The following is a 23485-nucleotide window of genomic DNA, read 5'->3' as shown; positions in this document are numbered from 1 at the left end:
CGATACAGAAAATAACCTCAACGAATACTGACAGTCTGGACTTTATAGCCGAGGATATAAGGGGGGAGAAGTCTTGTTTCAGTTGTACAAAAGCCTGGGTTGGACCCCATCTCAGAATGATAGCTGGCTTAAATTACAAATAATGGTTACATAAACGTTGTATTCTCTGGAATTTGAACAGTTATGGGGTGATTTGATTAAAGATTTTCAAGATATGAAAGGTTCAGAGAGGGTAAATAGAGAGAGGCCTATTCATCAGCTGGAGCATCGAGTACAGGAGTTGGGAAATCATGTTGCAGCTATAGAAAACCTTGGTTAGGCCTCATTGGGAGTACTGCGTGCAGTTCTGGTCACCACATTATCAGAAGGATGCGGAAGCTTTGGAGAGGGTGCAGAGAAGGTTTACCAGGATGTTGCTTGGTTTCGAGGGTGTTGACTATGAGGAGAGGTTGAATAAACTTGGATTGTTTTCACTAGAAAAACGGAGGTTGAGGGGAGGCCTGATAGAGGTCGACAAAATTATGAGGCACAGACAGGGTGGATAGTCAGAGGCTTTTTCCAAGGGTGGAAGTGTCAATTACACAGGGAGCACAGGTTCAAGGTGAGAGGGGGAAAGTTTAAGGGAGATATGCAGGGTAGGTTTTTCACAGAGAGTGGTGGGTGCCTGGAACGCTTTGCCAGAGGATGTGGTGGAAGCAGCACATTAGCAACATTTAAGAGGCTTCTGGATGGATACATGAATAGGGAGGAAATAGAGGGATACGGACCTGGGCAGAAGGTTTTTGTTTTTAGTTTGGGAATAATGACCGGCACAGGCTTGGAGGGCCGAAGGGTTGTTCCTATGTGTGGTGATATGCATCAGTGTAAATACACAAGGGGTTAATGTAAATACACTACGACTAAGTAACCACTAGAGGGAGCACCAGAGACGTCATGGCATGCAGACATACAGCTAATGAACACATAGAATAGGACACGACCAATGGGCAGTCAAGACACCCAGAGGTGACACTACCACAAGGGGGCATTACACAACCCATATATAAGGACAGGGCACACATGCTCTGTCTCTTTCCACAGGCGACACTTAGAGAGTAGGACAGGGGCAGATCAGAAGCATCACACCCACCACGTGGCTTAGAGCAGACTGGTTAGTTAGACTGAGTTACTATAGCAAGATTAGCAGGAGAGTCGAACTCCTAGAGAACTGTGCTAATGGTTCAATAAATCACATTGAACTTACTTCAAAGTCTGGAGTATCTTTTGGTCAAAGCTGCATCGAGTTGCAGCCTGTGTTATCCCAGAGTACATTGCACAACACTGTGCTGTACGTTTCTCTGTTATTCCCGCTGATGGGGGAATCTGGGAAGGGGACAAAAATTAGAGGCAGATATTTCAGTGAGTGAGATTAGTAAAGGTTTGTACCACAGAAATGGCAGGAGCCTTTTGGAACTCACTTCACAAATGGCAATCGAAGCTAGATCAATTATTAAACCTGAGATTGATAGATTTTTATTATCCAAAGAAACGAAGGGACGTGGAGTTTGGTCAGAATCAGCCATTATGGCAGAATAGGCTCGAGGGGCAGAATGGTCTCCTCTTCCTATATTCTGACAATACAGATGAGGAAGCAGGGGCTGGGAAGAGATAGAGGAAGACAGATTGAAGAATAGAGTGAGGGATGATGAAGAAACAAGATTGCTGATGAAACCTCGGGAATACCGACCTTACGAGTGAGGGGTGATGGTCCAGATACATTGAAAATCAGAGCGAAAAAAGACAGAATGAAGATTTTTCACATTTTAAATTCTTCAAACCTGTGACCTTAACAAAGTGTGGATGTGATTATTTGGATTGTGAATCAAAATTGCTCAGAAAGTGCTCTGAAATGACATCAAATTGTAGGGTTTTAGCATTAGTGGAGAGAGTGGATGTGTTGGGGAGAATGTGTTAGTTTCAGCTGTAATGGACTTGAGAATTATTATGGAGTGCAGGCTTCAGGAATATGTGCAAGTCTCGAATGAATAAAGTCTGACCATTAGCCTTGGCATCCAGAAGGAGAGAGAGAGAATGTGGCTGCCTGTGTGTGTGTCTGTGTGCTGTCTGTGTGCATGTGTGTTTGAGTGTGTGTGTGTGTACGTGACTGTGTCTGTCCGTGTGCTGTCTATGTCTGTCTGTTTCTGAATGTGCATTTCTGTCTGTGTGCTGTCTGCATCTGTCTGTCTATGTATGTGTGTGTTTCTGTGCCTCACTGTCTGACTGTATCTGTGTCTGTCTGCCTGACTGTGTGTGTATGTGTGGGTGGGTGTCTGACTCTGTGTGTGTCTGACTGTGTCTGTCTATCTGTACATGTGTGTGTATCTATCTGTGTGTCTGTCTGCGTCTGGCTGTGTCTGTGTCTGACTATGTATGTGTGTGTGTGTGTCTCTCTGTCTGTGTTTGACTGTGCCTGTGCTTATGTCTGTCTGTGTCTGACTTGTCTCTGTGTGTGTGTCTGACAGTGTCTGTGTGTGTGTCTATCTGTCTGTGTCTAACTGTGCCTGTGCGTGTGTCTGACCGTGCATGTGTGTATGCTAACTGTCTCTGTGTTTGTCTGTCTGACTGTGTCTGTGTATGTGTATCTATCTGTGTCTGTGTGTGTGTCTACTGTCTGTGTGTGTCTGTTTGTATCTGACTCTGTGTGTGTGTGTTTGTCTGTCTGTGTCTGACTGTGTCTGCGAGTGTATGTCTATCTGATTGTGTGTGTGTCTGTCTGTGTCTGACTGTGCCTCTGTGTCTGTCTGTGTCTGACTGCCTGTGTGGATGTCTGACTGCCTGTGTCTGACTGTGCCTGTGTGTGTCTGTCTGTGTCTGACTGTGTCTGTCTGTGTCTGACTGTGCCTGTGTGTGTGTCTGTCTGTCTAACTGTCTGTGAGTGTGTGTGTCTGACTGTGCCTGTGTGTGTGTCTGTCTGATCTGACTGTGCCTGTGTGTGTGTCTGACTGTGCCTGTGTGTGTGTGTCTATCTGTGTCTAACTGTGCCTGTGTGTGTGTGTATGTGTCTGACTGTGACTGTGTGTGTATGTGTGTCTGTCTGTCTGTGTCTGACTGTGCCTGTGCGTGTGTCTGTCTGTGTCTGACTGTGTCTGTGTGTGTGTGTCTATGTCTGACTGTGCCTCTGTTTGTGTCTGTGTCTGACTGTGTCTGTCTGTGTGTATGTCTGTCTGCATCTGTCTGTGTGTATGTGTGTGTCTGTCTGTGTCTGACTGTGCCTGTGTGTGTGTCTGTGTGTGTGCCTGTTTGTCTGACTGTGTCTGTGTGTGTGTCTGTGTCTGACTGTGCCTCTGTGTCTGACTGTCTGTCTGTGTCTGACTGTGTGTATGTGTGTGTCTGTCTGTGTCTGACTGTGCCTGTGTGTGTCTGTCTGACTGTGTTTTTGTGCCTGTGTCTGACTGTGTCTGTGTGTGTGTCTGACTCTGCCTGTGTGTGTGTCTGTATGACTGTCTGTGTGTGTGTCTGTCTGTGTCTGACTGTCTGTGTGTGTATCTGACTGTGCCTGTGTGTGTGTCTGTCTGTGTCTGACTGTGCTAGTGTGTGTGCTGACTGTGCCTGTGTGTGTGTGTCTGTCTATGTCTGCCTGTGTGTGTGTCTGTATGTGTCTGACTGTGTCTGTGTGTGTGTCTGACCGTGCCTGTGTGCATGCTGACTGTGTCTCTGTGTGTGTGTCTGCCTGTCTGTGTCTGACTGTCTGTGTGTGTGTCTGACTGTGTCTGTGTGTGTGTCTGTGTGTGTCTGACTGTGTCTGTGTATATGTATCTCTGTGTCTGACTGTGTGTGTGTCTATCTGTCTGTGTGTGTCTGTCTGTATCTGTTTGTGTGTGTGTGTTTGTCTGCATGTGTCTGACTGTGTCTAACTGTGCCTGTGTGTGTGTCTGACTGCCTGTGTGTATGCTGACTGTGTCTGTGTGTTTCTGACTATGTTTGACTGTGCCTCTGTGGGTGTGTCTGTGACAGACTGCCTCTGTGTGTGTCTGTCTGTGTCTGACTGTGCCTGTGTGTATCTGTATGTCTGACTGTGCCTGTGTCTGACTGTGCATGTGTGTGTGTGTCTCTCTCTCTCTCTCTGACTGTGTTTGACTGTGCCTGTGTATGTGTCTGTCTGTCTGACTGTCTGTGTGTGTGTGTGTCTGTCTGACTGTGTATGTGTGTGTGTGTGTGTGTCTGTCTGTGTCTGTGTCTCACTGTGTGTGTGCCTGACTCTGTCTGTGTCTGACTGTGTCTGTGTGTGTGTCTGACTGTGTCTGTATGTGTGTCTGACTGTGTCTGTATGTCTGTCTGTCTGTGTCTGACTCTGTCTGTATGTGTGTCTGTCTGACTGTGTCTGTGTGTGTGTCTGACTGTCTGTATGTCTGAGTCTGACTGTGTGTGTGTGTCTGTGTGTGTCTGTCTGTCTATGCTTGACTGTGTCTGACTGTGTCTGTCTGTGTCTGACTGTGTCTGTCTGTGTCTGACTGTGCCTGTGTGTGTCTGTCTGTCTGTGTCTGACTGTGCCTGTGTGTGTGGCTGGCTGACTGTGCCTGTCTGTGTGTGTGTGTGTCTCTCTCTCTCTCTGACTGTGTCTGACTGTGCCTGTGTGTGTGTCTGTCTGTCTGACTGTCTGTGTGTGTGTCTGTCTGTATATGTGTGTGTGTGTGTCTGTCTGTGTCTGACTGTGTGTGTGTGTGTGTGTCTGTGTCTGACTGCCTGTATGTGTGTCTGACAGTGTCTGTGTCTGACTGTGTGTGTGTGTGTGTGACTGTCTGTGTGTGTGTGGTGTCTGTGTCTGACTGCCTGTATGTGTGTCTGACAGTGTCTGTGTCTGACTGTGTGTGTCTGTCTGTCTGACTGTGCCTGTGTGTGTGTCTGTCTGTCTGACTGTCTGTGTGTGTGTGTCTGTCTGTGTATGTGTGTGTGTCTGTCTGTGTCTGACTGTGTGTGTCTGTGTCTGGCTGCCTGTATGTGTGTCTGACAGTGTCTGTGTCTGACTGTGTGCGTGTGTCTGTCTGTGTCAGACTGTGCCTTTGTGTGTGACTGACTGTGTCTGTATATGTGTCTGACTGTGTCTGTATATCTGTCTGTCTGTGTCTGACTGTGTCTGTATGTGTGTCTATCTGTGTCTGACTGTGTTTGTGTGTGTGTCTGACTGTATATGACTGTCTGTGTGTCTGTGTCTGTGTGTGTGTCTGTCTGTCTGTGTCTGACTGTGCCTGTGTGTGTGTGTCTGACTGTGTCTGTCTGTGCCTATGTGTGTCTGTCTGTCTGTGTCTGACTGTGCCTGTGTGTGTGGCTGGCTGACTGTGCCTGTCTGTGTGTTTGTCTCTCTCTCTCTCTGTGACTGTGTCTGACTGTGCCTGTGTGTGTGTCTGTCTGTCTGACTGTCTGTGTGTGTGTCTGTCTGTGTATGTGTGTGTGTGTCTGTCTGTGTCTGACTGTGTGTGTGTGTGTGTCTGTGTCTGACTGTGTGTGTGTGTGTCTGTCTGTCTGACTGTCTGTGTGTGTGTGTCTGACTGTGTGTGTCTGTGTCTGACTGCCTGTATGTGTGTCTGACAATGTCTGTGTCTGACTGTGTGTGTGTGTGTGTCTGTCTGACTGTGCCTGTGTGTGTGTCTGTATGTCTGACTGTCTGTGTGTGTGTGTCTGTCTGTGTGTGTGTGTGTGTGTGTGTGTGTGACTGTCTGTGTGTGTGTGGTGTCTGTGTCTGACTGCCTGTATGTGTGTCTGACAGTGTCTGTGTCTGACTGTGTGTGTCTGTCTGTCTGACTGTGCCTGTGTGTGTGTCTGTCTGTCTGACTGTCTGTGTGTGTGTGTCTGTCTGTGTATGTGTGTGTGTCTGTCTGTGTCTGACTGTGTGTGTCTGTGTCTGGCTGCCTGTATGTGTGTCTGACAGTGTCTGTGTCTGACTGTGTGCGTGTGTCTGTCTGTGTCAGACTGTGCCTTTGTGTGTGACTGACTGTGTCTGTATGTGTGTCTGACTGTGTCTGTATATCTGTCTGTCTGTGTCTGACTGTGTCTGTATGTGTGTCTATCTGTGTCTGACTGTGTTTGTGTGTGTGTCTGACTGTATATGACTGTCTGTGTGTCTGTGTCTGTGTGTGTGTCTGTCTGTCTGTGTCTGACTGTGCCTGTGTGTGTGTGTCTGACTGTGTCTGTCTGTGCCTATGTGTGTCTGTCTGTCTGTGTCTGACTGTGCCTGTGTGTGTGGCTGGCTGACTGTGCCTGTCTGTGTGTTTGTCTCTCTCTCTCTCTGTGACTGTGTCTGACTGTGCCTGTGTGTGTGTCTGTCTGTCTGACTGTCTGTGTGTGTGTCTGTCTGTGTATGTGTGTGTGTGTCTGTCTGTGTCTGACTGTGTGTGTGTGTGTGTCTGTGTCTGACTGTGTGTGTGTGTGTGTCTGTCTGTCTGACTGTCTGTGTGTGTGTGTCTGACTGTGTGTGTCTGTGTCTGACTGCCTGTATGTGTGTCTGACAATGTCTGTGTCTGACTGTGTGTGTGTGTGTGTCTGTCTGACTGTGCCTGTGTGTTTGTCTGTATGTCTGACTGTCTGTGTGTGTGTGTCTGTCTGTGTATGTGTGTGTGTGTGTCTGTCTGTGTCTGACTGTGTGTGTGTCTGTGTCTGGCTGCCTGTATGTGTGTCTGACAGTGTCTGTGTCTGACTGTGTGTGTGTGTCTGTCTGTGTCTGACTGTGTGTGTGCCTGACTCTGTCTGTGTCAGACTGTGCCTTTGTGTGTGACTGACTGTGTCTGTATGTGTGTCTGACTGTGTCTGTATATCTGTCTGTCTGTGTCTGACTGTGTCTGTATGTGTGTCTGACTGTATCTGACTGTCTGTGTCTGTGTGTGTGTCTCTGACTGTCTGTATGTGTGTCTGTCTGTCTGTGTCTGACTATGTCTGTGTGTGTGTATGACTGTACCTGACTGTCTGTATGTCTGTGTGTCTGTGTCTGACTGTGCCTGTGTATGTCTGTCTGTGTCTGACTGTGCCTGTATCTATCTGTCTGTAGGACGGGAAGTGTGAATGGGCGGAGAATAGCGTGCAATGCCAATATCGCGGTAGTGCCATTTGATGCCAAATCTCAACTCTCAGTCGCCTCGAAAACGGCGTCAATGCGTTCCGGAACGCCGTACAGTGGGCACCGCTTACATATCATTAAAGGACCTGACCCGGTTTCTCCGGGGCCTCCGCGATTCTCCGCCTCCGATGGGTTGAGTTCCCGACGGCGCGGTTCACTTGTGCTTTTAAAAATCGTGAAACCGGCGTGGAGGACGCTGAGGGAGAGAGAGGGGGTGCGGAAGGTGCCCAACATCGCCTGAGTTTACTGACAGTTGTGCCGCTGGCCGGGGGCGGGGGGGGCTTCTGCCAGGGCCGGGGGGGAGTAGGGGGGGGCTGCCAGGAGGTGGGCTATGGGGTTGGGGTGAACGGACACGGAACACCATTGCCGCAGCCGGCAAGGCAGCCATGCAGCTGCGCACACCGTTACCAGCCCACTGTGAACACAGGTCGTATAGGTGTCGTCCCCCCAGGGCACCGTCCTGGGAACCCTGGCCGTGCGTGGATCCGACCTGCCAGATAGACCGCGTTCCGCAGTCTTCACTCCGGGTTCTCACACGTCTGGGACCGCACGCTGTCGGGAACTCAGCCCATCGGGGGGGGGGGGGGGGGGGGGGGGAGCATTGGGGGGGAGAGCTTCAGGCGATGCATTGAGGCCGTCCCAACCGCGTGTGGCGTGTGCCGCGATCACGTTGTTTTGGAGGGGTCGGAGCATTATAAACCTGCGGCAAACCGGCGTGATTTCAGCATCATAACGGATTCTCCGCCTGATCGCTGATTATGTCAGTGAATCCCACCCAGTGATTCTTAAACTCCATAACTTCAAATAGAAAAAAAAAATAATTACTGCCAAAAAGAAAACGAACAGATACACTCGAACGGGGGCTATCGCGGGGTGAGGGGGGGGGGGGGGGGGGGGGGGGGGCTATCTCTGGGGGGGTGTCTCGGGGGGTATCTTCAAAGTACCTGAGGACTGAACTAACTCAAACCATCCGACCCTCTCCCTGCCCCAGACCCACTCACCCTCCCCAATAACACCCCCCCAAATACCCCACCCTCCCCAATAACCCACTCTCCCCAATAACACACCCTCCCCAATAACACACCCTCCCCAATAACCCGCCTTCCCCAATACCTCACCCTCCCCAATAACCCACCCTCCCCAATAACCCACCCTCCCCAATAACCCACCCTCCCCAATAACCCACCCTCCCCAATAACCCACCCCCCCAATAACCCACCCTCCCCAATAACACACCCTCCCCAATAACCCACCCTCCCCAATAACACACCCTCCCCAATAACCCACCCTCCCCAATAACCCACCCCCCCAATAACTCCCCCTCCCCAATAACCCACCCTCCCCAATAACTCCCCCTCCCCAATAACTCCCCCTCCCCAATAACCCACCCTCCCCAATAACCCACCCTCCCCAATAACACACCCTCCCCAATAACCCACCCTCCCCAATAACCCACCCTCCCAATAATCCACCCTCCCCAATAACTCCCCCTCCCCAATAACTCCCCCTCCCCAATAACTCACCCTCTCCAATAACTCACCCTCCCCAATAACCCACCCTCCCCAATAACCCACCCCCCCCAATAACCCACCCTCCCCAATAACCCACCCTCCCCAATAACCCACCCCCCCCAATAACCCACCCTCCCCAATAACCCACCCTCCCCAATAACACACCCTCCCCAATAACTCATCCTCCCCAATAACTCCCCCTCCCCAATAACCCACCCTCCCCAATAACTCCCCCTCCCCAATAACTCCCCCTCCCCAATAACCCACCCTCCCCAATAACCCACCCTCCCCAATAACTTACCCCCCAATAACTCACCCCCCAATAACTCCCCCTCCCCAATAACTCCCCCTCCCCAATAACTTACCCTCCCCAATAACTCCCCCTCCCCAATAACTCACCCTCCCCAATAATTCACCCCCCACCCCAATAATTCCCCCTCCCCAATAACTCCCCCTCCCCAATAACCCACCCTCCCCAATAACTCCCCCTCCCCAATAACCCACCCTCCCAATAACTCCCCCTCCCCAATAACTCCCCCTCCCCAATAACCCACCCTCCCCAATAACCCACCCTCCCCAATAATCCACCCTCCCCAATAACCCACCCTCCCCAATAACTCATCCTCCCCAATAACTCCCCCTCCCCAATAACCCACCCTCCCCAATAACCCACCCTCCCCAATAACTCCCCCTCCCCAATAACCCCCCCCTCCCCAATAACCCACCCTCCCCAATAACCCACCCTCCCCAATAACTCACCCCCCAATAACTCACCCCCCAATAACTCCCCCTCCCCAATAACTCCCCCTCCCCAATAACTTACCCTCCCCAATAACTCCCCCTCCCCAATAACTCACCCTCCCCAATAACTCACCCTCCCCAATAGCCCACCCTCCCCAATAACCCACCCTCCCCAATAATTCACCCCCCACCCCAATAATTCCCCCTCCCCAATAACTCCCCCTCCCCAATAACTCCCCCTCCCCAATAACCCACCCTCCCCAATAACCCACCCTCCCCAATAACCCACCCTCCCCAATAACTCCCCCTCCCCAATAACCCACCCCCCCAATAACCCACCCCCCCAATAACCCACCCTCCCCAATAACTCCCCCTCCCCAATAACTCCCCCTCCCCAATAACTCACCCTCCCCAATAACTCACCCTCCCCAATAATCCACCCTCCCCAATAACCCACCCTCCCCAATAGCCCACCCTCCCCAATAACCCACCCTCCCCAATAACTCACCCTCCCCAATAACTCACCCTCCCCAATAACTCACCCTCCCCAATAACGCACCCTCCCTAATAACTCACCCTCCCCAATAACCCACCCTCCCCAATAACTCCCCCTCCCCAATAACTCCCCCTCCCCAATAACTCCCCCTCCCCAATAACTCACCCTCCCCAATAGCCCACCCTCCCCAATAGCCCACCCTCCCCAATAGCCCACCCTCCCCAATAGCCCACCCTCCCCAATAACCCACCCTCCCCAATAATTCACCCCCCACCCCAATAACTCACCCTCCCCAATAATTCACCCCCCACCCCAATAACCCACCCTCCCCAATAATTCACCCCCCACCCCAATAACTCCCCCTCCCCAATACCTCACCCTCCCCCCCCCCCCCCCCCCCCCCAATAACCAAAAGCAGGAAAACATCACAAATCGCATTCCTGATAATTGATTGAACCTGACTCTGCTGCACCAGACCAATCGAGGATCGGGTCCGTCACACTCACATTCCCCCCTCCCTCCCTGCTGGAGAACATGATTAACAAGGAGCAAGGTCCAGGATTACAGAAGATCCACAGGACAATCTGCACGATAAAGACAGGCTGGTTTAGCTCACCAGGCTAAATCGCTGGCTTTTAAAGCAGACCAAACAGGCCAGCATCCGGAATGTGGCGACTAGGGGCTTTTCACAGTAACTTCATTGAAGCCTACTCGTGACAATAAGTGATTTTCATTTCATTTCATTTTTCACCATGTTGCCCAAGAAAATGAAGAATAAGACACTCATCCTCCCACCAAGCACACGCCATGTAACCCAGCACACGCCATGTAACCCAGCACATGCCATGTAACCCAGCACACGCCATGTAACCCAGAACATGCCATGTAACCCACAACATGTCATGTAACCCTGCACACGCCATGTAACCCAGAACATGCCATGTAACCCTGCACGTGCCATGTAACCCACAACACGCCATGTAACCCACAACACGCCATGTAACCCTGCACACGCCATGTAACCCAGAACATGCCATGTAACCCAGCACACGCCATGTAACCCAGCACACGCCATGTAACCCAGAACATGCCATGTAACCCACAACACGCCATGTAACTCTGCACACGCCATGTAACCCAGCGCACGCCATGTAACCCAGAACATGCCATGTAACCCAGAACGCGCCATGTAACCCAAAACATGCCATGTAACCCAAAGCACGCCATGTAGCCCAGCACATGCCATGTTTTCATAGAATTTACAGTGCAGAAGGAGGCCATTCGGCCCATCGAGTCTGCACCGGCTCTTGGGAAGAGCACCCTACCCAAGGTCAACACTTCCACCCTATCCCCATTACCCAGTAACCCCACCCAACACTAAGGGAAATTTTGGACACTAAGGGCAATTTAGCATGGCCAATCCACCTAACCTGCACATCTTTGGACTGTGGGAGGAAACCGGAGTACCCGGAGGAAACCCACGCAGACATGGGGAGGATGTGCAGACTCCGCACAGACAGTGACCCAAGCCGGAATCGAACCTGGGACCCTGGAGCTGTGAAGCAGTTGTGCTATCCACAATGCTACCGTGCTGCCCTGAACACACCATGTAACTCAGAACACACCATGTAACTGAGCACAGGCCATGTAACCCAGAACATGCCATGTAACCCAGAACATGCCATGTAACCCAGAACACGCCATGTAACCCAGAACATGCCATGTAACCCAGAACATGCCATGTAACCCAGAACACGCCATGTAACCCATAACACGCCATATAACTGAGCACACACCATGTAACCCAACAGACACCATGTAACCCAGCACACATGATGTTACCCAGAATATGGCATGTAACAGAGCACATAGCATGTAACCCACACACGCATGTAACCGGGCACATGGCATGTAACACTGCACACACCACATAACCCAGAACACGCTATGTAACCCAGAACATGCCATGTAACCCAGCATACGCCATGTAACCCAGAACACGTCATGTAACCCAGCACACGCCATGTAACCCAGAACACACCATATAACTGAGCACACACCATGTAACTCTGCACACGCCATGCAATCCTGCATATGCCATGTAACCCAGAACACGCCATGTAAACCAGCACACGCCATGTAACCAAGCACACACCATGTAAACCAGCACACGCCATGTAAACCAGCACACGCCATGTAAACCAGAACACGCCATGTAACCCAACAGACACCATGTAACCCAGCACACATGATGTTACCCAGAATACGGCATGTAACCGAGCACATACCATGTAACCCACACACACACATGTAACTGAGCACACGCCATACATAACCAAGGACACGCCATGTAACCCAGCACACACCATGTAACCCAGAACACGCCATGTAACCGAGCACACACCATGTAATCGAGCACCCGGTATGTAAGCGAACTCGCACCCTGTAACCCGGCACACGCCATGTAGCTGAGCACATGCCATGTAACCCAGAACATGCCATGTAACCCAGAACACGCCATATAACTGAGCACACACCATGTAACCCAGCACACGCCATGTAACCCAGCACACGCCATGTAACCCAGCACACGCCATGTAACCCAGCACACGCCATGTAAACCAGCACATGCCATTTAACCGAGCACACACCATGTAATCGAGCACGCGGTATGTAAGCAAACTCGCACCATGTAACCCGGCACACGCCATGTAACTCAGGATATGTCATGTAACCCAGCACACGCTATGTAGCTGAGCACATGCCATGTAACCCACACACGCCATGGAGCCCAGCACACGCCATGTAACTGTGAATGTAAGGTGTGAACTAGGATTAAATGACGGATTATATGATGATCAGAGTGGGAGCTCACAGAAACATAACATGACCCTGTCAATCCCTCTCTAATTTAATAACCCGATAATTGCAGCTCTCTGTCAGCTGTGTCTCAGGGAGTGTTGGTCTCAATCTGAGTCAGACAGCTGGGTTCCCACTCCAACCGGGGGCGTCAGCCTGTGGGGCGAGTCCTAACGCCCAAGAACCAGAGTCCCGATTTGGGGGCGGAAAGCAGGGTCTGTCTCCGGGTCTGCAGCCTGACCTCTGGCAGCTGGGCACCAGGGCACTGCCAGGGACCACCCACCCAGGTGTTGACAAGGCTAAACGGCGCCACAGCGAGGGTCCAGGGGGCATGGGAGAATCGGCACCGATATATTTCAATCAGCCGAGTGGTTCAATGTGATATGGCAATCTGGATCGCGCCGCCCAGCGAGGTCAAGGTTCAGATCGCGAAATCTCACCAGATCGCGTTAGTGGGAGGCCTATCACGAGAGATAACGGGCACGCCTTATCACCGAGTTGTAGCTACGAGGCAGTTCAATCACACCCACAATCTATGCTATATTGCAATAGGGAGGGAGTGCCACACTGTCACGGCGAAAGAACTAAGATCAGAATATATCAGAGCAGGATTATTGAACCTGCTCCTCCCTTAAATAAGAACATTGTTGGCCTCAACTGCCCTTCCCTGCCAGTACGGTGCTGCACTGTCAGAGGGTCAGTACTGAGGGAGTGCCGCACTGTCAGAGGGTCAGTACTGAGGGAGTGCTGCACTGTCAGAGGGTCAGTACTGAGGGAGTGCCGCACTGTCAGAGGGTCAGTACTGAGGGAGTGCTGCACTGTCAGAGGGTCAGTACTGAGGGAGTGCTGCACTGTCAGAGGGTCAGTACTGAGGGAGTGCTGCACTGTCAGAGTGTCAGTACTGAGGGAGAGCCGCACTGTCAGAGGGTCAGTACTGAGGGAGTGCTGCACTGTCAGAGGGTCAGTACTGAGGGAGTGCTGCACTGTCAGAGGGTCAGTACTGAGGGAGTGCTGCACTGTCAGAGTGTCAGTACTGAGGGAGTGCTGCACTGTCAGAGGGTCAGTACTGAGGGAGTGCTGCACTGTCAGAGTGTCAGTACTGAGGGAGAGCCGCACTGTCAGAGGGTCAGTACTGAGGGAGTGCTGCACTGTCAGAGTGTCAGTACTGAGGGAGTGCTGCACTGTCAGAGGGTCAGTACTGAGGGAGAGCCGCACTGTCAGAGGGTCAGTACTGAGGGAGTGCCGCACTGTCAGAGGGTCAGTGCTGAGGGAGTCCTTCACTGTCAGAGGGTCAGTACTGAGGGAGTGCTGCACTGTCAGAGGGTCAGTATTGAGGGAGTGCTGCACTGTCAGAGTGTCAGTACTGAGGGAGTGCTGCACTGTCAGAGGGTCAGTACTGAGGGAGTGCTGCACTGTCAGAGGGTCAGTACTGAGGGAGTGCCGCACTGTCAGAGGGTCAGTACTGAGGGAGTGCCGCACTGTCAGAGGGTCAGTACTGAGGGAGTGCCGCACTGTCAGAGGGTCAGTACTGAGGGAGTGCCGCACTGTCAGAGGGTCAGTACTGAGGGAGTGCCGCACTGTCAGAGGGTCAGTACTGAGGGAGTACCGCACTGTCAGAGGGGCAGTACTGAGGGAGTGCCGCACTGTCAGAGGGTCAGTACTGAGGGAGTGCCGCACTGTCAGAGGGTCAGTACTGAGGGAGTGCCGCACTGTCAGAGGGTCAGTACTGAGGGAGTGCTGCACTGTCAGAGGGTCAGTACTGAGGGAGTGCTGCACTGTCAGAGTGTCAGTACTGAGGGAGTGCTGCACTGTCAGAGGGTCAGTACTGAGGGAGTGCCGCACTGTCAGAGGGTCAGTACTGAGGGAGTGCTGCACTGTCAGAGGGTCAATACTGAGGGAGTGCCGCACTGTCAGAGGGTCAGTACTGAGGGAGTGCTGCACTGTCAGAGGGTCAGTACTGAGGGAGTGCTGCACTGTCAGAGGGTCAGTACTGAGGGAGTGCTGCACTGTCAGAGGGTCAGTACTGAGGGAGTGCTGCACTGTCAGAGGGTCAGTACTGAGGGAGTGCTGCACTGTCAGAGTGTCAGTACTGAGGGAGTGCTGCACTGTCAGAGGGTCAGTACTGAGGGTGTGCTGCACTGTCAGAGGATCAGTACTGAGGGAGTGCCGCACTGTCAGAGGGTCAGTACTGAGGGAATCCCGCACTGTCAGAGGGTCAGTACTGAGGGAGTGCTGCACTGTCAGAGGGTCAGTACTGAGGGAGTGCTGCACTGTCAGAGGGTCAGTACTGAGAGAGTGCCGCATTGTCAGAGGGTCAGTACTGAGGGAGTTCCGCTCTATCAGAGGGTCAGTAATGAGGGAGTGCCGCGCTGTCAGAGGGTCAGTACTGAGGGAGTGCTGCACTGTCAGAGGGTCAGTACTGAGGGAGTGCTGCACTGTCAGAGGGTCAGTACTGAGGGAGTGCTGCACTGTCAGAGGGTCAGTACTGAGGGAGTGCTGCACTGTCAGAGGGTCAGTACTGAGGGAGTGCCGCACTGTCAGAGGGTCAGTACTGAGGGAGCGCCACACTGTCAGAGGGTCAGTACTGAGGGAGTGCTGCACTGTCAGAGGGTCAGTACTGGGGGAATGCTGCACTGTCAGAGGGTCAGTACTGAGGGAGTGCCGCACTGTCAGAGGGTCAGTACTGAGGGAGAGCTGCACTGTCAGAGGGTCAGTAGTGAGGGAGAGCTGCACTGTCAGACAGTCAGTACTGAGGGAGTGCCGCACTGTCAGAGGGTCAGTACTGAGGGAGTGCCGCACTGTCAGAGGGTCAGTACTGAGGGAGAGCTGCACTGTCAGAGGGTCAGTAGTGAGGGAGAGCTGCACTGTCAGAGGGTCAGTACTGAGGGAGTGCCGCACTGTCAGAGGGTCAGTACTGAGGGAGAGCTGCACTGTCAGAGGGTCAGTAGTGAGGGAGAGCTGCACTGTCAGATGGTCAGTACTGAGGGAGAGCTGCAGTGTCAGATGGTCAGTACTGAGGGAGTGCCTGCACTGTCAGAGGGTCAGTACCTGAGGGAGTGCCGCATTGTCAGAGGGTCAGTACTGAGGGAGTTCCGCTCTGTCAGAGGGTCAGTACTGAGGGAGTGCCGCGCTGTCAGAGGGTCAGTACTGAGGGAGTGCTGCACTGTCAGAGGGTCAGTACTGAGGGAGTGCTGCACTGTCAGAGGGTCAGTACTGAGAGAGTGCCGCATTGTCAGAGGGTCAGTACTGAGGGAGTTCCGCTCTATCAGAGGGTCAGTACTGAGGGAGTGCCGCGCTGTCAGAGGTCAGTACTGAGGGAGTGCTGCACTGTCAGAGGGTCAGTACTGAGCGAGTGCTGCACTGTCAGAGGGTCAGTACTGAGGGAGTGCTGCCACTGTCAGAGGGTCAGTACTGAGGGAGTGCTGCACTGTCAGAGGGTCAGTACTGAGGGAGGTGCGCACTGTCAGTCGGTCAGTACTGAGGGAGCGCTGTACTGTCAGAGGGTCAGTACTGAGGGAGTGCTGCACTGTCAGAGGGTCAGTACTGGGGGAATGCTGCACTGTCAGAGGGTCAGTACTGAGGGAGTGCCGCACTGTCAGAGGGTCAGTACTGAGGGAGAGCTGCACTGTCAGAGGGTCAGTAGTGAGGGAGAGCTGCACTGTCAGACAGTCAGTACTGAGGGAGTGCCGCACTGTCAGAGGGTCAGTACTGAGGGAGTGCCGCACTGTCAGAGGGTCAGTACTGAGGGAGAGCTGCACTGTCAGAGGGTCAGTAGTGAGGGAGAGCTGCACTGTCAGAGGGTCAGTACTGAGGGAGTGCCGCACTGTCAGAGGGTCAGTACTGAGGGAGAGCTGCACTGTCAGAGGGTCAGTAGTGAGGGAGAGCTGCACTGTCAGATGGTCAGTACTGAGGGAGAGCTGCAGTGTCAGATGGTCAGTACTGAGGGAGTGCCGCACTGTCAGAAGGTCAGTACTGAGGGAGTGCCGCACTGTCAGAGGGTCAGTACTGAGGGAGTGCCGCACTGTCAGTGGGTCAGTACTGAGGGAGTGCCGCACTGTCAGAGGGTCAGTACTGAGGGAGTGCTGCACTGTCAGAGGGTCAGTACTGAGGGAGTGCTGCACTGTCAGAGGGTCAGTACTGAGGGAGTGCTGCACTGTCAGAGGGTCAGTACTGAGGGAGTGCCGCACTGTCAGAGGGTCAGTGCTGAGGGAGTCCTTCACTGTCAGAGGGTCAGTACTGAGGGAGTGCTGCACTGTCAGAGGGTCAGTATTGAGGGAGTGCTGCACTGTCAGAGTGTCAGTACTGAGGGAGTGCTGCACTGTCAGAGGGTCAGTACTGAGGGAGTGCTGCACTGTCAGAGGGTCAGTACTGAGGGAGTGCCGCACTGTCAGAGGGTCAGTACTGAGGGAGTGCCGCACTGTCAGAGGGTCAGTACTGAGGGAGTGCCGCACTGTCAGAGGGTCAGTACTGAGGGAGTGCCGCACTGTCAGAGGGTCAGTACTGAGGGAGTGCCGCACTGTCAGAGGGTCAGTACTGAGGGAGTGCCGCACTGTCAGAGGGGCAGTACTGAGGGAGTGCCGCACTGTCAGAGGGTCAGTACTGAGGGAGTGCCGCACTGTCAGAGGGTCAGTACTGAGGGAGTGCCGCACTGTCAGAGGGTCAGTACTGAGGGAGTGCTGCACTGTCAGAGGGTCAGTACTGAGGGAGTGCTGCACTGTCAGAGGGTCAGTACTGAGGGAGTGCTGCACTGTCAGAGGGTCAGTACTGAGGGAGTGCCGCACTGTCAGAGGGTCAGTACTGAGGGAGTGCTGCACTGTCAGAGGGTCAATACTGAGGGAGTGCCGCACTGTCAGAGGGTCAGTACTGAGGGAGTGCTGCACTGTCAGAGGGTCAGTACTGAGGGAGTGCTGCACTGTCAGAGGGTCAGTACTGAGGGAGTGCTGCACTGTCAGAGGGTCAGTACTGAGGGAGTGCTGCACTGTCAGAGGGTCAGTACTGAGGGAGTGCTGCACTGTCAGAGTGTCAGTACTGAGGGAGTGCTGCACTGTCAGAGGGTCAGTACTGAGGGTGTGCTGCACTGTCAGAGGATCAGTACTGAGGGAGTGCCGCACTGTCAGAGGGTCAGTACTGAGGGAATCCCGCACTGTCTGAGGGTCAGTACTGAGGGAGTGCTGCACTGTCAGAGGGTCAGTACTGAGGGAGTGCTGCACTGTCAGAGGGTCAGTACTGAGAGAGTGCCGCATTGTCAGAGGGTCAGTACTGAGGGGGTTCCGCTCTATCAGAGGGTCGGTAATGAGGGAGTGCCGCGCTGTCAGAGGGTCAGTACTGAGGGAGTGCTGCACTGTCAGAGGGTCAGTACTGAGGGAGTGCTGCACTGTCAGAGGGTCAGTACTGAGGGAGCGCCACACTGTCAGAGGGTCAGTACTGAGGGAGTGCTGCACTGTCAGAGGGTCAGTACTGAGGGAGTGCTGCACTGTCAGAGGGTCAGTACTGAGGGAGTGCCGCACTGTCAGAGGGTCAGTACTGAGGGAGCGCCACACTGTCAGAGGGTCAGTACTGAGGGAGTGCTGCACTGTCAGAGGGTCAGTACTGGGGGAATGCTGCACTGTCAGAGGGTCAGTACTGAGGGAGTGCCGCACTGTCAGAGGGTCAGTACTGAGGGAGAGCTGCACTGTCAGAGGGTCAGTAGTGAGGGAGAGCTGCACTGTCAGACAGTCAGTACTGAGGGAGTGCTGCACTGTCAGAGGGTCAGTACTGAGGGAGTGCCGCACTGTCAGAGGGTCAGTACTGAGGGAGAGCTGCACTGTCAGAGGGTCAGTAGTGAGGGAGAGCTGCACTGTCAGAGGGTCAGTACTGAGGGAGTGCCGCACTGTCAGAGGGTCAGTACTGAGGGAGAGCTGCACTGTCAGAGGGTCAGTAGTGAGGGAGAGCTGCACTGTCAGATGGTCAGTACTGAGGGAGAGCTGCAGTGTCAGATGGTCAGTACTGAGGGAGTACCGCACTGTCAGAAGGTCAGTACTGAGGGAGTGCCGCACTGTCAGAGGGTCAGTACTGAGGGAGTGCCGCACTGTCAGAGGGTCAGTACTGAGGGAGTGCCGCACTGTCATAGGGTCAGTACTGAGGGAGTGCTGCACTGTCAGAGGGTCAGTACTGAGGGAGTGCTGCACTGTCAGAGGGTCAGTACTGAGGGAGCGCCGCACTGTCAGAGGGTCAGGACTGAGGGAGTTCCGCTCTATCAGAGGGTCAGTACTGAGGGAGTGCCGCGCTGTCAGAGGGTCAGTACTGAGGGAGTGCTGCACTGTCAGAGGGTCAGTACTGAGGGAGTGCTGCACTGTCAGAGGGTCAGTACTGAGGGAGTGCTGCACTGTCAGAGGGTCAGTACTGAGGGAGTGCCGCACTGTCAGACGGTCAGTACTGAGGGAGCGCTGTACTGTCAGAGGGTCAGTACTGAGGGAGTGCTGCACTGTCAGAGGGTCAGTACTGGGGGAATGCTGCACTGTCAGAGGGTCAGTACTGAGGGAGTGCCGCACTGTCAGAGGGTCAGTACTGAGGGAGAGCTGCACTGTCAGAGGGTCAGTAGTGAGGGAGAGCTGCACTGTCAGACAGTCAGTACTGAGGGAGTGCCGCACTGTCAGAGGGTCAGTACTGAGGGAGTGCCGCACTGTCAGAGGGTCAGTACTGAGGGAGAGCTGCACTGTCAGAGGGTCAGTAGTGAGGGAGAGCTGCACTGTCAGAGGGTCAGTACTGAGGGCGTGCCGCACTGTCAGAGGGTCAGTACTGAGGGAGAGCTGCACTGTCAGAGGGTCAGTAGTGAGGGAGAGCTGCACTGTCAGATGGTCAGTACTGAGGGAGAGCTGCAGTGTCAGATGGTCAGTACTGAGGGAGTGCTGCACTGTCAGAGGGTCAGTACTGAGGGAGTGCTGCACTGTCAGAGGGTCAGTACTGAGGGAGTGCCGCACTGTCAGAGGGTCAGTACTGAGGGAGTGCTGCACTGTCAGAGGGTCAATACTGAGGGAGTGCCGCACTGTCAGAGGGTCAGTACTGAGGGAGTGCTGCACTGTCAGAGGGTCAGTACTGAGGGAGTGCTGCACTGTCAGAGGGTCAGTACTGAGGGAGTGCTGCACTGTCAGAGGGTCAGTACTGAGGGAGTGCTGCACTGTCAGAGGGTCAGTACTGAGGGAGTGCTGCACTGTCAGAGTGTCAGTACTGAGGGAGTGCTGCACTGTCAGAGGGTCAGTACTGAGGGTGTGCTGCACTGTCAGAGGATCAGTACTGAGGGAGTGCCGCACTGTCAGAGGGTCAGTACTGAGGGAATCCCGCACTGTCTGAGGGTCAGTACTGAGGGAGTGCTGCACTGTCAGAGGGTCAGTACTGAGGGAGTGCTGCACTGTCAGAGGGTCAGTACTGAGAGAGTGCCGCATTGTCAGAGGGTCAGTACTGAGGGGGTTCCGCTCTATCAGAGGGTCGGTAATGAGGGAGTGCCGCGCTGTCAGAGGGTCAGTACTGAGGGAGTGCTGCACTGTCAGAGGGTCAGTACTGAGGGAGTGCTGCACTGTCAGAGGGTCAGTACTGAGGGAGTGCTGCACTGTCAGAGGGTCAGTACTGAGGGAGTGCTGCACTGTCAGAGGGTCAGTACTGAGGGAGTGCCGCACTGTCAGAGGGTCAGTACTGAGGGAGCGCCACACTGTCAGAGGGTCAGTACTGAGGGAGTGCTGCACTGTCAGAGGGTCAGTACTGGGGGAATGCTGCACTGTCAGAGGGTCAGTACTGAGGGAGTGCCGCACTGTCAGAGGGTCAGTACTGAGGGAGAGCTGCACTGTCAGAGGGTCAGTAGTGAGGGAGAGCTGCACTGTCAGACAGTCAGTACTGAGGGAGTGCCGCACTGTCAGAGGGTCAGTACTGAGGGAGTGCCGCACTGTCAGAGGGTCAGTACTGAGGGAGAGCTGCACTGTCAGAGGGTCAGTAGTGAGGGAGAGCTGCACTGTCAGAGGGTCAGTACTGAGGGAGTGCCGCACTGTCAGAGGGTCAGTACTGAGGGAGAGCTGCACTGTCAGAGGGTCAGTAGTGAGGGAGAGCTGCACTGTCAGATGGTCAGTACTGAGGGAGAGCTGCAGTGTCAGATGGTCAGTACTGAGGGAGTACCGCACTGTCAGAAGGTCAGTACTGAGGGAGTGCCGCACTGTCAGAGGGTCAGTACTGAGGGAGTGCCGCACTGTCAGAGGGTCAGTACTGAGGGAGTGCCGCACTGTCATAGGGTCAGTACTGAGGGAGTGCTGCACTGTCAGAGGGTCAGTACTGAGGGAGTGCTGCACTGTCAGAGGGTCAGTACTGAGGGAGCGCCGCACTGTCAGAGGGTCAGGACTGAGGGAGTTCCGCTCTATCAGAGGGTCAGTACTGAGGGAGTGCCGCGCTGTCAGAGGGTCAGTACTGAGGGAGTGCTGCACTGTCAGAGGGTCAGTACTGAGGGAGTGCTGCACTGTCAGAGGGTCAGTACTGAGGGAGTGCTGCACTGTCAGAGGGTCAGTACTGAGGGAGTGCCGCACTGTCAGACGGTCAGTACTGAGGGAGCGCTGTACTGTCAGAGGGTCAGTACTGAGGGAGTGCTGCACTGTCAGAGGGTCAGTACTGGGGGAATGCTGCACTGTCAGAGGGTCAGTACTGAGGGAGTGCCGCACTGTCAGAGGGTCAGTACTGAGGGAGAGCTGCACTGTCAGAGGGTCAGTAGTGAGGGAGAGCTGCACTGTCAGACAGTCAGTACTGAGGGAGTGCCGCACTGTCAGAGGGTCAGTACTGAGGGAGTGCTGCACTGTCAGAGGGTCAGTACTGAGGGAGAGCTGCACTGTCAGAGGGTCAGTAGTGAGGGAGAGCTGCACTGTCAGAGGGTCAGTACTGAGGGCGTGCCGCACTGTCAGAGGGTCAGTACTGAGGGAGAGCTGCACTGTCAGAGGGTCAGTAGTGAGGGAGAGCTGCACTGTCAGATGGTCAGTACTGAGGGAGAGCTGCAGTGTCAGATGGTCAGTACTGAGGGAGTGCCGCACTGTCAGAAGGTCAGTACTGAGGGAGTGCCGCACTGTCAGAGGGTCAGTACTGAGGGAGTGCCGCACTGTCAGTGGGTCAGTACTGAGGGAGTGCCGCACTGTCAGAGGGTCAGTACTGAGGGAGTGCTGCACTGTCAGAGGGTCAGTACTGAGGGAGTGCTGCACTGTCAGAGGGTCAGTACTGAGGGAGTGCTGCACTGTCAGAGGGTCAGTACTGAGGGAGTGCCGCACTGTCAGAAGGTCAGTACTGAGGGAGTGCTCCACTGTTAAATGATCAATGGGGTATTCCAGTATTACGTCCGATATTTATTCCGTGACCAACGTCATTAAAATAGATGTCTGGCCATTGGCCACTTTCCCATCACTGTTTGTGGTGCCTTGGTGTTCCTCCAACATCACAGTTCCAGCTTCAATCCAGCTGTGAAGTCCTTTCGGATAGCCTGCGGTCAGAAGAGATGGTGTGTATACACGAGTCTGTGTGTATACGCGTCTGTGTTTACACGGGTCTTTGTGGACACGGGTCTGTGTGTACATGAGTTTGTGTGTACACAAGTCTGTGTGTACACAAGTCTGTGTGTACACGAGTCTGTGTGTACACAAGTCTGTGTGTACATGTGTCTGTGTGTACACAAGTCTGTGTATACACAGGTCTGTGTGTACACGTGTCTGTGTACACGAGTTTGTGTACACGAGTCTGTGTATACACGAGTCTGTATGTATACGAGATCTGTGTGTACACGAGTCTGTATGTACACGAGTCCGTGTATACACGAGTCCACACGAGTCTGTGTGTACACGAGTCTGTGTGTACACGCGTCTGTGTACACGAGTTTGTGTGTACACGAGTCTGTGTGTACACGAGTCTGTATGTATACGAGTCTGTGTGTACACGAGTCTGTGTGTACACGAGTCTGTGTGTACACGAGTCTGTATGTATACGAGTCTGTGTGTACACGAGTCTGTGTGTACACGAGTCTGTGTGTACACAAGTCCGTGTGTACTCCCTCATCATCACCTTTCAGAATACTCACTGCTCATTACAGATTCAACTGAACTCAAGTCGTCGTGTTCCTCACATGGAGGAGGAGAGAGAGAGAGAGAGAGAGAAAGGGTCCCAATCCCTGCAGAGGTAGGCCACTCAGCCCATTGTGCCTGCCCTTAGACTGTGCTATCCCTTCCTCTGTCCCCAGAACCCCACAGATCTTTGTTTTGACTTATTTACCTATCCAGCTCTAGTTTGAAAGTTATTGAACCTGCTCCCGTGACCTTTTCAGGCAGCAGTTTGCGGATCACAGCCGCCCGCTCTGTTAAACATTCCTGCTCATTCCCACAATAAAAACAGTAAATTACTGGGGTTACTGCACCGGTATGGCTTTCTGCTTCTTTTCCCCAACCACCTCATCTCTACGCCTTCTGGTTCTGAACCCAGGAGAATCAGCGTTTACTTATTCACTCTGTCGAAACCATTGTTAATTCTGAGCCACCTCTATTCAATCCCACCTCAACCTCAGAGCGATCTAGGATCCTGCCATTCCCCCCTGTAACTATGTTCCCTCTCGATCTCCGCTCATTGTTTTTTTTTAAATCTCCTGTCTGCAGGGATGAGGGACAATGTGTCGAGGGCATTCTGGAAATCTTTGACATGTTGCTGGCTGCGACCTCAAGGTTCCGTGAGTTGAAACTGCAGCACGAGGAATACCTGTGCCTCAAAGCCATGGTCCTGCTCAACTCCAGTGAGTAAAAGAAAATGTAT

General features: G+C 53.5%; 1 protein-coding gene across 1 annotated transcript in view; it reads left to right on the top strand.

The window, feature by feature from the left end:
• esr2a (estrogen receptor 2a) overlaps positions 1–23485 on the top strand; it is a 164207-nt gene that overhangs the window by 96598 nt on the left and 44124 nt on the right. The window contains exon 6 of the mRNA XM_038821990.1: positions 23332–23465. Coding sequence (XP_038677918.1) covers positions 23332–23465 — 134 coding nt within the window. The remainder of the gene's footprint in view (positions 1–23331; positions 23466–23485) is intronic.

Source organism: Scyliorhinus canicula, chromosome 2 (genome assembly GCF_902713615.1).
Source record: "Scyliorhinus canicula chromosome 2, sScyCan1.1, whole genome shotgun sequence".
NCBI classification, from domain to species: domain Eukaryota; kingdom Metazoa; phylum Chordata; class Chondrichthyes; order Carcharhiniformes; family Scyliorhinidae; genus Scyliorhinus; species Scyliorhinus canicula.
The sequence above is the reverse complement of the archived record's forward strand: the minus strand, read 5'-3'. Positions and strand labels throughout refer to the sequence as shown.